The following is a 14,658-nucleotide window of genomic DNA, read 5'->3' on the forward strand; positions in this document are numbered from 1 at the left end:
AGTCAAAACTCCTCTGTTTAACACAAGGCTGAAGTCGCAGCCCGCTTTCATTTAGCTGCGCTTCTGTGCGTTCAGTGCTGTAGGAAATATGAAATAATGGTTGTTTCTACCAAACTTACGACTTGAGTGGACCGGATTGTGTTTGTTACTCACAGAAAGACACCTGATTCCAGGGAGAGCGTTTTGTCTCATTGTAATAGAGGGTTCCGCAGATTTGGAGATGGATTTGGCTTTGGTTCTCCTGTGCGCCTTCGCCAACGCGTGTGTTTCCCTTTCCAGAGCAGAAAGACACAGTGTTTTCTGGAATAGCACGAATCTAAAGTGAGTACTTATCCTTTAGGTTTGACGTGTGTGTGTGTGTGTGTGTGTGTGTGTGTGTGTGTGTGTGTGTGTGTGTGTGTGTGTGTGTGTGTGTGTGTGAGAGAGATGTTGTGATGATGTATTGCGACACAGACCTGGTATCCTGCTGTGCCAACACGTTTCCCAACACCTTCAACCCCTTTAGAGTTTCCCAGCAGTGACCATGGTCCTGTTTTGTTAAAGATCTGATGATTCAGGTGTAAAAGAACATTACAACTGTGAGCTGGGAAATCTGTGCCATGCTCTAAATCAGCTCCTAACCCACAGAAGCTCTCCTTCTAACCCGGCTTGTCTTTCCTTCTACAGATCGCTTTTAACTCCATTAGGACGGAGAAAATGTGCACTTGTCAAGCTGTCAGCTCTTGGGTTACATCCCAACAATATGTTTTGACACAGTGTTGTACAATAGTATGTGGTTTAGGCTGCAATCTTTGATCAGGAATGTGAGCATCAGATAATATGGTATCTCTTTTAAAAAGTCAGCTGCCAAAGACCTTTAATCATGATCTGACAAGTTAAATCAGATGCGTGAACAGGGGCACAATGCATAAAGCACTGCAGACTCATCATCCTGCTTTAGATTAAACAGCGTTTACCAGCTCAATCCTCAACCCTCCCAGGTTTCTGTATAGTTTTCTGTAACTCAGCCGGAAGCAGGAAGGTTTTTAATTTCTCCCAATTCTTAGGAATTCACCTGGAAGGGTAGAAGAGGATATGAAAGGCATATGGTGTGGGATGTGGTTAGCAGCAGTTGCCTGTCTTCTAAATTCATTTGTAGGAAATTCAACATCATCACTCTCAGCAGTCTTTAGATATATAGAGCAATGTAGAGAAACTCAACACTCTGGAGCGAGATGCGAAAGCGACTCTCTGGTGGTCCCCGAGCACGTATGAGGGAGGGTGGCGTCTGAAGTGGTGTCGGAGTACTACTTCACAAAACAAACATGGTTTCACAATGAAAATGTCGTCAGCTAATTCATGTTCCAACCTGATTAGGCTGAAAGGTTAATAAATAATTGGAGCTCCTGAATTTTGTATGCAATCAGCTTGATTTAACACACCAAAGAGTCAGTTTTCCAGCATAGCTCCAAACACCTTTTGTGAGTTGTGGTGTCTTAGAAGAAAGAGAGCACTAAACTGTGAAAGGCCCCCCGGGACCTCGCGTTGACACCTGTGATTTAAAGAAACCTGACTCTGAGGCCGTAGGCACACTGTCTCAGAACAGAGGAATTAGAGCCAGAGTAAAGTAGGAGTCGAGACGCCAGGGGGAAAAAAAGAAAGTTCTGAAAAGTTCTTCTCTCTCTCTCTCAGACGTATTTTAGTGTATGTGTGGAACCGAACAAAGAAGTTAATTCTGCATAAATAGCAAGTAATGCTGCCTATTTTTGTTGTTGTTTATCATGGCTAACTCTTTCTACAGTCTGTCTCTCTCACGCTGGTCCCATCCTATAATCAGAGGGGAAAAAAAGAACGTTGGGAAAAATGCATTTTCTGCATTTTTTTTCCTTAGTGTGTATATTTTTCTTTGCTTACTGCAAACTAGTTTGACATTCTCATCTCACCACAAACCCTTTAATCCATTTCTGCCCTGACACCCCCCTCAATCCCCCCCCCCCCCATCCCCCTCCTATAACATTAAAATTGAATGCTGTAGATGACTTTAGCCAATAATTCAATTTGTGTATAGATCAAGTTGCTGGGTGTCTTTTTTTTTTTTTTTAAAAGTGTGTGTGTGTCAGCACATGTATGCTCCAAGAAACAAACTAAGCTGTGTTTATACCTGTCCCTGCCTGTGGGTCTGTTAATGTTGCACATTGCACATCTGTGTGTGTGTGTGTGTAGGGAGTGTCAGAATGAAATCTTGTATTCTGTTGTCCACTGTCTTCGACACATTAACCCAACTTCCTGTTCAGTGGACAGTGGAGTGGAACAGTAATGTGTGTGTTCCTGGTGACGTGCTACTAAAGGACTGAATAACATTTAAAAAGATTATTAAATTCACATTCTTCCACTTTTTCATTAGATTGAAATCATTTTCTCTCTCTCTCTCTCTCTCTCTCTCTCTCTCTCTCTCTCTCTCTCTCTCTCTCTCTCTCCCTCTCTCTCTTCCACACCTCCGTCTCGCCCTTGGCTGCATGCCCATGACACCACTTGGTTTATTGGCACAAAGTTCAGACTTTCTTTCTTCTCCTTCTCCTTTAACTCTTTCCCTCCATCATGTTCGACTCCTTCCTCCTTTTAGTGATGCTTGTCTCCTCGATTTGTTGCCATTTTGCTCTCAGAAAAGAACTCTTTACACGGATTAATCGGCCCTGAAAGGCTCTTAGGGCAGTATTTTAACAAAGGCAGCCTGAGGGCACAGATTTGTTTTTTCTTTCCAAATATGGCAGAGAATTGTATTTTTTAAGAAGAGACACAGTTCAGTTCATGCTGTTTGTCTGTCACCGTATTGTGTGTGTGTGTGTGTGTGTGTGTGTGTGTCGGGGTGGGGGGTGGTTTTGAGTGAGTGATGAAGTGCCATTTACTCTATCGATGTATTGTCACTCTCGCTGCCTCTCTGGTGGTCTCTGAATGGTGGGCTTCCTCTCAGTCCACCTCTCTTTCATTATTTTCTCTCTTTTCTTCTTACTCCCTCTTTTTACCGACCTTCTATCCCCACCTTACATGTGCCCCCTTTTCCGCTTTTCTGTCTTTTATTTGCCTTTTTTTCTTTTCACTCTCTGTACGAAGGGACTCTCTCTCTCTCTCTCTCTCGCTCTCTCGCTCTTTTATCACTCTTGGCAGCCGTAACCATCTTTCAGTACTCACTCCTTTTCATCACCTCCTGAACTGTTCTTCTTTCGTACTTTTTTTTCTTTCACCTTGCCTCGCTCTTTTCTTTCTCTCTACCACTTGCTGGTGCTTTGCAAAGCTTTAACATATTTTTTTTTCCTTCTGGTCTTTCTCCTTTTCTCACTCTCACATAATCTGCTCTGAGACACACTGCATCTTCCATTCTTCTTTCTTGTTTTCTCCCTGGTCAATGTTTAAGGTGTGTGTGTGTGTGTGTGAGTGTGAGTGTGAGTGAGACAGACAGACCACGTGTTCCCCGGCTGACTGACTGCGTGTTTCCTAGCCAGCTCTTTTCCCGGGAAAACAGCACATCCTGTACGTGCCGTAAACAATACCTTTCTCACACTCTTGTGCACGCAAGAAGTCTGCTTCTTAAACAAAGAACTTGCACTCTGTACTTATTCACACATACTGAAAGGCTGGGAATGTGGTTCAACTTCCCACAACTTGAACTTTCTCTGTTTTGCTCACACACACACACACTCACACACACACACACACACACACACACAGATAGAAACACAATTAAATGTTCTGATTTTCTGTGAACATTACCTTGAATCTCTTTAAAGACCCCCCTCACCTCTCTTACACACACACACACACACCTATTTATTTGCAATCAGTCTTATTGTTTTTCAGATTGTAATGTCTTTGCAGGTGTATGTTTGCGAGAGAGAGTGTGTGTGTGTGAGAGACAATGCCAGTGATCTGTCTTGGCAGAGTGTGTGAACGAGTGTGCGGATGTTCTTCACTGTATGTGTGGGTCACAGCTATCCTCTGTTTTCCTTTTCTCTTTCCTGCCTTTTTCCTAAATTTCATGTTCTTCAGTTGTTTTGCGTCTTGCGTCTAAAGGGTGTTGTCACGCTATAGCTGAGGAGAGAACCGGGGCAGATCAGACCGGGGTAGATCAGTTGGCAGTGTCGGTACAAAAAGGGCAGGCGGTTGAGGTTCGGGTCACGGTTCAGGTACAGTATGACGCTTACCTCAGAGCTTTGAAGTCAGAGGTTAGAACGATGTCATTTTTAACCCCCGTGCGTTTGATGTTAAAAGCAGGGAAAACACGGATGCCTCCCTGTTTGTGTTTGGAATGCAGCGTAACGTCTACGTCACTGAGAGAAACTCCTGTCCCAGATGAAACCCTGACCTGGTAGTAATAGACTTTTTCTAATTACATGTCAGGTTTTCTATTAACGAGCTGAACAGGAAAAACTGTTGGAAAAACACTAAAGAGTTTCTTTCACTGTGCTGCGATCAGGTTACAAAAGCGTTCGTTTTTCCCACCTGTGGAAGCCAGCGAGTGTTTTCGCAGCTCGGTGTGCAAAGAATGCTAACAACTTTATCACGGAATTCAATCAATAGAGGAAACCGTTCACTCGTTCATTCTCTCACGGACAAGGGAAACAAAGTGGAAAAGTTTCCGGAGAGAAAGGAGACTCTGAGCACGCTGAGGAACGAGACACACGCCGACAAAACAAGGGAAAAGCAAGAGATTGATGAAAGGTGGATTGAAAAAATGAGAGAGAGAGATGGTCGATACTGGTTGATGATCTTATCTTTAAAGGGTTGCCATGGCAGCAGAATGGGCAGCACCAGCACGCGCAGATGCAGGACACTAACCAGCATGCCGTGCATTCCAGTGATCTGGCCTGTGATTGGTGGAGAGAGGGCTTATTTGTGGGGGAGGAGAAGCCCTGGGTGAGGGGATCAAGCAGGCTTATTGAACACAGAAAACACACACACACACACACACACACATGGAAAGCACAGAGACGGATGGATGGATGGGATGAAAGCCTGTCCTGAGCCGGAGACGCAACCCGTTACGGCATATCAAAGCCTCTCTCAACTTTCCTTTCCTTTCCTCTCTCCTCTCTCTCTCCCCTCTTCTCCATCACTCTTCTTCACTCTCATGCACATGTGCAACACTTTGGAAGACTTCAAAGCAGCACACACAGTTTTGGCTCAAGTGCTTTCGTTTTTTTGGCATAGAACAATATACAGTTTTACTTTCTTTTTTGTTCTTTAATCTTTCTAATGAAGCGTCTGCTTCTCTCGCTTTTTTCCCCTCATTTATCTTGAGCACTTACCAAAACAGTCTGTCCACATTTTTTTTTTTAAGGTTGGGGAGTTCTATTCTATAACCCTCAAGCTGTGGAACAATAGGGGATCTGTCCCAGGGCCCCCCAAGCTTTTCTGTCTGTCACTCTCTCTCTCTCTCTCTCTCTCTCTCGCTCTGTATTATCCAGGGTCTGTTGCGGATGAATAGGACCGTGTGGCCGCCTCTGAAGCCCAGGCTCCGTAATCCGGCTGCACAGAGTGCCTGATTATCCGGCCTTGCAGCATTCCAGACCAGTCATCCAGAATGCTGAAGCTAGCAGCAAAAGTTCAAAGTATTTGCACTGAAGCTGTAGGATTGATTAAATAGTAGAGTGCAGGATGGAGGTGCGAAGGAAAAACACAGGGAGGATGTTAGACCTTTAAGTAACAGGTGTGAGACACAATTCACGAAGGAAAGATCAGAAGTTGATCCAAATCCTGGATTTAATATTGTACAGAGCCGTGTTGTAAGATCATGAGCCAGATTTCCATCGTATTCGAGTCTGTCTAAAGGAGGGGAAATGTTTTAACAGTATGTAACAGTGTGTGTGTGTGTGTGTGTGTGTGTGTGTCAGCTGCTGACTCAGAGCATTTCCTCCACCTTTCACCACTCGCTCCTCTTTCCCTTCCCCCAGAACCTCCACATTCCAGTTAGTAGAGAGGTGGATGGACAGAGAGGGGGTGGATGTGGAGACACACGACTCCAACTCGAATTCCAAAAGGACATCAGCACAAAAACCTTCGATTCCAACAAACAAACAAAGAAATAAATAATGAAACTTGAGCAAACCGTTGAACACAAGAGCTATGTACTAATCACACGGGTGATTCATTAACACACCCATTTCCTCTCTGATTTCTTTTCTTCTGCTCAGACTAATCAGTCTCAGCTTGTTAGTCCTCCCTTTAAAGACTTGTACTCAATCAGAAGGACAAAGTGGAGTTATTACAGAAAAAGAGGAATAGTTTTGTTCCGAATTACAGGTGCGCTTTTTAAGCAGAGAGAGAAAGACTGCGAGTGTGTGAGAGAGAAAGACTGGGAGTGTGTGAGAGAGAAAGACTGCGAGTGTGTGAGAGAGAAAGACTGCGAGTGTGTGAGAGAGAAAGACTGCGAGTGTGTGAGAGAGAAAGACTGCGAGTGTGTGAGAGAGAAAGATGCAGAGAGAGAGAGAGAGACGCAGAGAGAAAGAGAGAGATGCAGAGAGAGTGAGAGAGAGAGGGACGCAGAGAGAGAGTGAGAGAGAGGGACGCAGAGAGAGAGTGAGAGAGAGGGACGCAGAGAGAGAGTGAGAGAGAGGGACGCAGAGAGGGAGGGACGCAGAGAGAGTGAGAGAGAGGGAGGGACGCAGAGAGAGAGAGCGAGAGAGAGAGGGACGCAGAGAGAGAGCGAGAGAGAGGGACGCAGAGAGAGAGCGAGAGAGAGAGACGCAGAGAAAGATCAGGAGAGAGACGCAGAGAGAGAGAGAGAGAGACATGCAGAGAGACACAGGGAGACACGCAGAGAGACACAGGGAGAGCGAGAGAGAAAGAGACAGGGAGAGACAGACAGAGAGAGAGAGAGAGAGGCAGTTAAAGAGCGATGCTCAGTGTTCTCTCTCTCAGGGTTGTGCTGTGTGCACAAAGCTGAGGCGTTAAAGCGGACAGTGAAAGGCTTCTCTGTGTGAATAAACCCATTGATGAAGTAACTGTAAAACTCTAAAGGACAATCACTAAGCCAAAGAAGAGCCTCTGACCTCTTGTGCAGGAGTCGAGCCCCATCCCCCTTTTCTCTCAGTCTCCCCCTGACTCCCAGCCCTCAGGGGCCGGGGTGAAGTGACATAATTGCCCCCCTCTGGGGCCACTTTAATACCCTGCTTTGTGTTTTAATTGCTCTCCCTCTGTCCGTCTTTTGATGACCACATTGTGGCCATACTGCAAACTGCTTTTAATCATGACCTTTAATGGTCGGTCTGTCTGTCTGTCTGTCTGTCTGTCTGTCTGGCTGTCTGTCTGTCTGGCTGTGAGATTATTATTATTATTATTATTATTATTATTATTATTATTATTACTTTTTTTTTTAATCCAACTCTTTGGACAAAAATTTCAACACACGTAACTATTTGAAAAACCTAATCCTAAAGTATCTCTCTCGCTTCACTGCTCTCTCTCTCTTAATCCTTTTATCCCATCATGTGGGAAGAGAGAGAAAGAGAGAGAGGGTTTTATAGCAGACCATCCAGCGTATTTACGAGATCGCTGATATCATTTTTCAGCATTAGATCTCAAAGCGACTTGTTCTCACTGTTGTTCAGGAATCAGAAACAGTATGTGAGAGAAAAGGCTGAATGAGGAGGGTTAATCCTGATGATGGATGGTGGGATGAAGAGACCGATGAATGAACGGGTGTGGAGAAGTCATGCTGTACTATCAGATAAAAGGATGTGTTGTAGTGTTACAGGACCAACTGGAACACAGCCATGATTCTGCGTATACTCGGAGGTCAGTAGTTACTGCAGTGGATCAGGATTACAGCAGGACAGTGAAGTGACTCAGCAGTGTGAAGGTCATGTGATCCACCATCAGTCACATGGACAACGTGGTTAGTTTTATTACTAGTGTTTCTCAGTGTGGAGAGAGAACGTGAACGTTACTAACAGTGACGTCTGGACGTGTAAGAAGAGCTCAGACGTACAGATCACTCTGAAAAAAAAAAAACACATTTACACGTGTTTGTAGCCTGTAAAGGAACAAACCCTTCAAAATAGCTGAATGATCCCATAATGCAGTGCAGCATGACATCAGATCTCAGGTGTATATACAGTAACCCTCAGTACACAATACTGACACACACACACTACACAATCCTAGGCTCATATACACACACTACAAAATCATACTTCCAGGCTTATATACACACACACACACACTACACAATCATACTTCCAGGCTTATATACACACACACACACACTACACAATCATACTTCCAGGCTTATATACACACACACTACACAATCATACTTCCAGGCTTATACACACACACACACACACACTACACAATCATACCTCCAGGCTTATATACACACACACACACTACACAATCATACTTCCAGGCTTATATACACACACACACTACACAATCATACGTCCAGGCTTATACACACACACACACACACACACACGCACACGCTACACAATCATACTTCCAGGCTTATACACACACACACACACACACACACACACTACACAATCATACTTCCAGGCTTATACACACACACACACTACACAATCATACTTCCAGGCTTATATACACACACACACGACACACACACATACACACACACTACACAATCATATGTCCAGGCTTATACACACAAGAAAAGTAAAGATGAGTGATTCATATAAACATGTACACATGTAGTAAAGTGGTATATGATGGTACGAACCGTCAGCTTCACACACCTGATGTCCATGCTGATGTTTTTGTGGTGACTGTTTTGAGCTTAAAGTTAAAGTTTTACAGCAGGATGTTACTGAGGATTCATTAATGATCACCTGCAGGTGTTGTGTTTGTCACGTCCACATAAGACAGTGTTGTTGCAGTGACAGGGTTTGGCCTGCAGTTGCAATATTTCTTCTCATGGGCTTTAAACACACACACACACACACACACTTTCTCTCAGTGGAATGTAATGAGAGAGAGACAGAGAACAGCCAGTACAGTGGGAAAGCTGGTAGAGGAGTGCAATAAGGGAGGAAGACGAAAGGCGCAGACTCGAGACAATCAGCTACTCTCAGCTCTCTCCTTCTGCCAGAACAGGGTGTGTGTGAGTGTAATGATAGGAGCTGCAGACAGAACACACATTTATTCCTCTGTTTCAGGGCGAGTTCCTCCTTTACCTTCAAACCGTGCTAATGCCTCAAAAAGTTTGTTTTTATGCAGCTGTCTGCAAGTGTGTCTATCTATCTAACAACTGTGTGTGTGTGTTACACCCAACAGGAGAACAGGAAGTTCTTTGCTTCATAATATTAGAATGCAGTCAGAATACGTATGGAACTTAATAAGGACAATCGACAATCTACAGATTCCTCCACAGGGAAATTTACACAGATATATATATATATATATATATACACACACACACACACACACACACGCTCTTTCACCCCATTAATCGTTCTTCTTTCAAGGGTTTTGATTTTTCTGCTTCCACTGCTCCTTTTCCCTATTCAGTCCTCTGTGATTTCCCAGTGCTCCTCAAACACGTCTCACGATCAATGCCGAGGCGATTGAGCTGGTGATTACGTTACACTGCTCGCACACAGACCAGAAGTCTTACAGCAGCTTGTGTAGAAATGATCACAATGTGACCATGATGCTGTCCAGATCTTCTACAACTTACTTCAAATTAAATTTAAAAGCATCTCCAGCTCTTTCTGTACCAACTGCACAAGAACACGGAGCGCTGTATGATTCTTTCCTTTTTCTTTGACTGATTTGTTGAATTTATTGGTTTGTTTTTACAATTTTTTTCTTCTCTGTATTATCGCTGATTGATTGTTTTGTACTGAACAACGATCAGGGCTGGACTACATGACCCAAATATCTTAAACAGCATTCAGTCTCAGGAGACCCTGGGTGACAAGACAGGGGACACTCTGGACAGGCTGCCAGTCTACTGTAGGACTTTTTTAAAAAAAAAAAAAAAATTTGGAAGGATAATTGAATTTTCTTGAAATATCTAAAATAAGAAAAGTAAATGAACAATAATAATAATTATTATTATTATTATGAGGCTATAATAATAATAATTATTGTTATTATTATTGTTATTAATAATAATAACAATAATAATAATAATAATTATTATAGCCTCATAATAATAATAATAATAATAATATCACGTGTATATATAATCATGAACATTCTGAAAATCACTCAATCCTATTGTTGAAAATGTTCTCACATGTCTTACACATCCGATGGTTTGTTTATCATTCAGCTCTGGACGTTCTCTGCATGTTCCCCTGTCTGAACCATCCTCTTTCCTCCGGCAGGTTTCAGGAGGACGACTACACGGTGGAGGTGCATCTGAACGACTACCTGGACATCGTGTGTCCACATTACCCTCTGGGCACGGTGCCGTCTCAGGAGGCCGAGCGCTACGTGCTGTACCTGGTGGAGCGCGAGGACTATGAGGCGTGCCGGCCGCAGTCCTATGAGCAGATGCGCTGGGAATGTGGCCAGCCGTTCTCTCTGCACGCGCCAGAAAAGTTCTCTGAGAAGTTCCAGAGGTTCACACCCTTTACCCTGGGCAAGGAGTTCCGCCCAGGCCAGAGCTACTACTATATCTGTGAGTCAGAAATAAAGATGTTATTCTAATCATTTCCCCATTTATTACTCCTATATTTGTATTTACGAGCCACACATGATGTAATGCTAAATGCTGAACGTAATGCTGGAATCCAGCTGTTTATGCCACAGTGCCAGGGAAACTGGCAGAAGTTTGCATGGTGCACATGTCATAGGTTTGTGTTGGTCAGTGTATGACATCACGCTGTCCACACCACTCATGGTCCAGTTTGAAATTTATGGCACCGTGAGCTTTTCCAGAAAAGAATATGAAGTGCATGAGTCAAGTCCATGTGCCCTTTTAGCTCATCGGTAATGAATAGGTCCCCTGAGTTGTCATGCGAGGCCATACTCCAGGCTACGTGTCATTTTGGCTGAACTGTGAGCCACACATGTTAAGTATCAACAGTTAGGGTTGAGCTTCGGGATCGTTCTTAAGTTTAAAAAAAAAATGTAAAAAAGTCCCCTGGGTCTTTGAGGCACAACCTTTTATTTCAGAGGAATAATTTATTCTTGTTCATCATTAATAACACAGCTGTACTTTAAGGCTCTTTCACAAGGAAGCTGATGAGAAATGTTGGATTAGACCTCACGAGGCTTTAATAATTAAAGGTGTGACAGATTGTTTACATGTCCAGATGGCCTAGCTTAGAATTTCTGCCGAGTTAAAGAAACCAAATTACACTGTTAGTTTCTTTCTTTACACTGTAATCCTTTCTTTATTCACTTTTCCTTTCTGCCTCTCAAACAGCCAAACCGCTGCATCACCACGGACAGGACTGCCTGAAGCTAAGAGTGGATGTCGTGGCTAACGATGGTGAGGATCACTGAAGGAGAAATGGCAGAATACGTGTTGCGACTTTGTGAAGAATTGGTTTGTAACGTGTGTTTATTCTGCGTTTAGGATCACAAGAGGCTAGAGTCGGACCTGGCAAAGGAAGCGGAGGAAGCGTGCACACAACCTCAAACCACTTACCAGCAGGTAGAAATGACTTCATTTGTGTAACTTTAAATGATAATGTTAAAAAAAAAAAAGAAGAAGGCTGTGTCCGAATGCAGTGGATGAGGGGATACGAATAAGAAGGTCTCATTTTCTGCCTTTTCTATTTTCACAGACGATCCAGTGGTGTTGCCAGATGTTCGGAAAAGTGTGCGAACAAACTCTGCAGTCAGACCAGCATTTCTGACCATCCTTACAATCCCACTCCCTTTATTACTACTGCTGGTTTTACAGTAAGAACATTTTAAAGCACTACAGTGATTCAAGAATGAGATGAAGGTGGCATGTGTCAATCAAAACACACAGGAGTTCGCAGAAGTCCAGCGCTGGCCACTGGGGGAAGGAACACAGGAACTGTTCAGCGCTTCAGTCGCTTTCCTACTCTGCTTCCTGAAAGGATGCGTTCTGTGAAGAGAACTTTTTTTTTTTGCAAAGCATACTTTTTAACCAAACTTAAGTAACAGTGCTCTGTAGTTGGAGGAATGATGAACGAGAAGAAGGACATCAGGACTGTACAGTGTTGTAGGCTGTGAGTGTGTAAAGGACAGCTGAGACTCAGAAGAGCCAAAGATCACAGAGCGCATCGCTGAAGTGTACCAAGGGCTTTGTTGCTTTATTTCTCCATGTAGCAGTAAAGAAGCACAAGTTGTTTTTATAACATTACCAAATCAACTGGAATTGATCACACACACACACACTTTACAGATGTGATATATAAAGACACTTATTGTAGCATTCATTCACACACAACCTGTTTTGTAGTTGTACATGTTTTATTTGAAGAGATCTTAAGTTATTAAGTGTTCTATTGAATGATAGTTATAGCTTATAAGGAGCAAAAGATGCAAGCAGTCGAAGACGAATAAAAAAGCAGAGTGTGGGAGTGTGTGCGTGCGTGAGCAAAGACGTGAGAGAGAGGGCGCGAGTAAAAGTGAGAGTGAGTGTGAGAGTGTGAGATTATAAATATATGCTAATTTAGCACAGACAGACAGCTTTACTAAATCAGTGGAAGTGCATCTGTAAACTCTACTGGTTCCTATTTTGAGCATCTGAATGAGGATAAATTGACTTTTCTATCTCTGAAGTTAATCTCACCTTAAATCTGACATTCAGTAATGATATAAATACTCTGACTCTTTGGCCCTTGTCACAGTCATGCAGAACACATCAACATCTCACTGTTCACTTTATAATAACAGATCATAGATATTATTCACTTCACCTGTCTGTGTGTGTGTCTGTGTGTGTGTGTCTGTCTGTGTGTGTGTGTCTGTCTGTGTGTGTGTGTGTCTGTGTGTCTGTCTGTGTCTGTGTGTGTGTCTGTGTGTCTGTGTGTGTGTCTGTGTGTGTGTGTGTGTCTGTGTGTGTGTCTGTGTGTGTGTCTGTGTGTGTGTCTGTGTGTGTGTCTGTGTGTGTGTCTGTGTGTGTGTGTCTGTGTGTGTGTCTGTGTGTGTGTCTGTGTGTGTTGACACCGACAGATAGACTGATGCAGATCCGCCATAGCATTAAAACCACTGACAAACATGAATAAATATATTTTATGAATTATTGAAAGAGAACTAATGAGATTAAACTCGCATTATTAAGCTAATTTTGTCTGTAGTTTATATCTAATATGTACACACATAATACAGCAGAACAACAAACCTCTACACAAAACATAAAGTCCTGCTAGCTGTTGTAGCTAAATTCTAACTGACTGAATGCTAACTGATGAACACGGACTAAAACATGACTGATCTCCTCAATCCCTGCTTTTCTATTGTGTTCTATGTGAACTGTATATTATGTACATATAGAAGTCTATATAAAAACATGATGTCTGGTAAATACTGTAAATGTGAAATTCTTATGTGAAATAAATATTATTTTTTGAACATTTTTATTACTGTAGCTTTTCTTTTTTTTCTAAAACCAGTTAAAGAGTAAAAATAAATAAATAATATGTACCCATTGCCACAACCACAAGCTTTATACACACACTCACACACGTTTGTGGGTTAACTTACAGGATTGAGTCATCTATGTGAATACTTGTGTAACTTGCTACTTGCACGTGAGCAATTTTATTTGTCATTCGTTCGTTTTAATTCAAATTATTTGTATCGCACTTTTAACAATTGTCATTGTCTCAAAGCAGCTTTATAGAAGTATAGAAACAAAAATAAAAATTGTAAAGTTCAAAATGAAGTTACTATTTATCTCTTAAATCTCTTAACATTTATCCCTAATGAACAAGCCTGAGGTGACGATGACGAGGAAAAGCTCCCTGAGATGATATGAGGAAGAAACCTTGAGAGGAACCAGACTAAGAAGTGAACCTCATCTTCATTTATGTGACACTGAACAGGAAATAATGTCAATGTAAATAATGTCATTTACACAACAGTTTGTATTCCAGTGGAATTGTGTAACCAAGAGCTCATGATGAACTAACAGGTCAGAGTCATTTCTGAGATCATTACAGACTTAACACCGATTCCTTCCTGATGAAGCCTTTAAATGTTCACTGATGAAGACCAGAGCACAAAGATGACCGACACAATGACAGTTTAAAGACTGTGTGATGGTCTACAAGTGGTTCTGTCCACAGTAATCCCGTGGGTCACGGGCTGTCCATGAAGATCTATCACTAGCAGAGTGAACCACAAAGAGATGAGACTCCAACCAGGGGTCAGGATGGATCAGGTAGGTCTGGAAAGAAGAAGCGTTCACGCTTTCTGTGGCTTTTTGTGTTAGTGTTTGTGGGTTAAATCACAGGAGTGTGTCATCAATGTGAATACTTGTGTAAGTTTTTACTTTCACGTGAGCCAGAATTCATTTATCTTTCACTTTATTTTCTCAGGTTAATACTGTGTCCTGGATTTGTGTTTCCACTTCTATTCCTGATTCTCTTGTCCTTTTACTTTTCCTGTTTCTCTCTGAGCTTTTCTCTCTGCCTTTTCACCCTGTTTTTCTACCAAATCTCTCTCTCCCTCTACCTCTCCCTCTCTCTCCCTCTGCCTCTCCATCTCCATTGTTCCACGCTTCCTCTT

General features: G+C 42.6%; 1 protein-coding gene across 1 annotated transcript; it reads left to right on the forward strand.

Moving 5' to 3' along the window:
- The first annotated feature begins 42 nt into the window (after window positions 1-42).
- On the forward strand, window positions 43-13,500 carry efna1a (ephrin-A1a). Its single transcript, XM_060865872.1, has 5 exons — window positions 43-321; window positions 10,329-10,624; window positions 11,375-11,440; window positions 11,528-11,605; window positions 11,739-13,500. Exons 1-5 carry the CDS (start codon window positions 221-223, stop codon window positions 11,858-11,860), a joined length of 663 nt encoding a protein of 220 aa, XP_060721855.1. The 5' UTR covers window positions 43-220; the 3' UTR covers window positions 11,861-13,500.
- Window positions 13,501-14,658: the final 1,158 nt, after the last annotated feature.

The sequence above is a fragment of the Tachysurus vachellii genome, chromosome 3, assembly GCF_030014155.1.
Source record: "Tachysurus vachellii isolate PV-2020 chromosome 3, HZAU_Pvac_v1, whole genome shotgun sequence".
NCBI classification, from domain to species: domain Eukaryota; kingdom Metazoa; phylum Chordata; class Actinopteri; order Siluriformes; family Bagridae; genus Tachysurus; species Tachysurus vachellii.

What these genes read in the sequence shown, in the direction of transcription:
- efna1a (XM_060865872.1), top strand. Translation starts at nt 221, where the DNA reads ATGGATTTGGCTTTGGTTCTCCTGTGCGCCTTCGCCAACGCGTGTGTT. An exon ending in TGGAATAGCACGAATCTAAA is followed by an intron (nt 322 to 10,328) that starts GTGAGTACTTAT and finishes TTCCTCCGGCAG; the next exon opens with GTTTCAGGAGGACGACTACA. An exon ending in CTCAAACCACTTACCAGCAG is followed by an intron (nt 11,606 to 11,738) that starts GTAGAAATGACT and finishes CTATTTTCACAG; the next exon opens with ACGATCCAGTGGTGTTGCCA.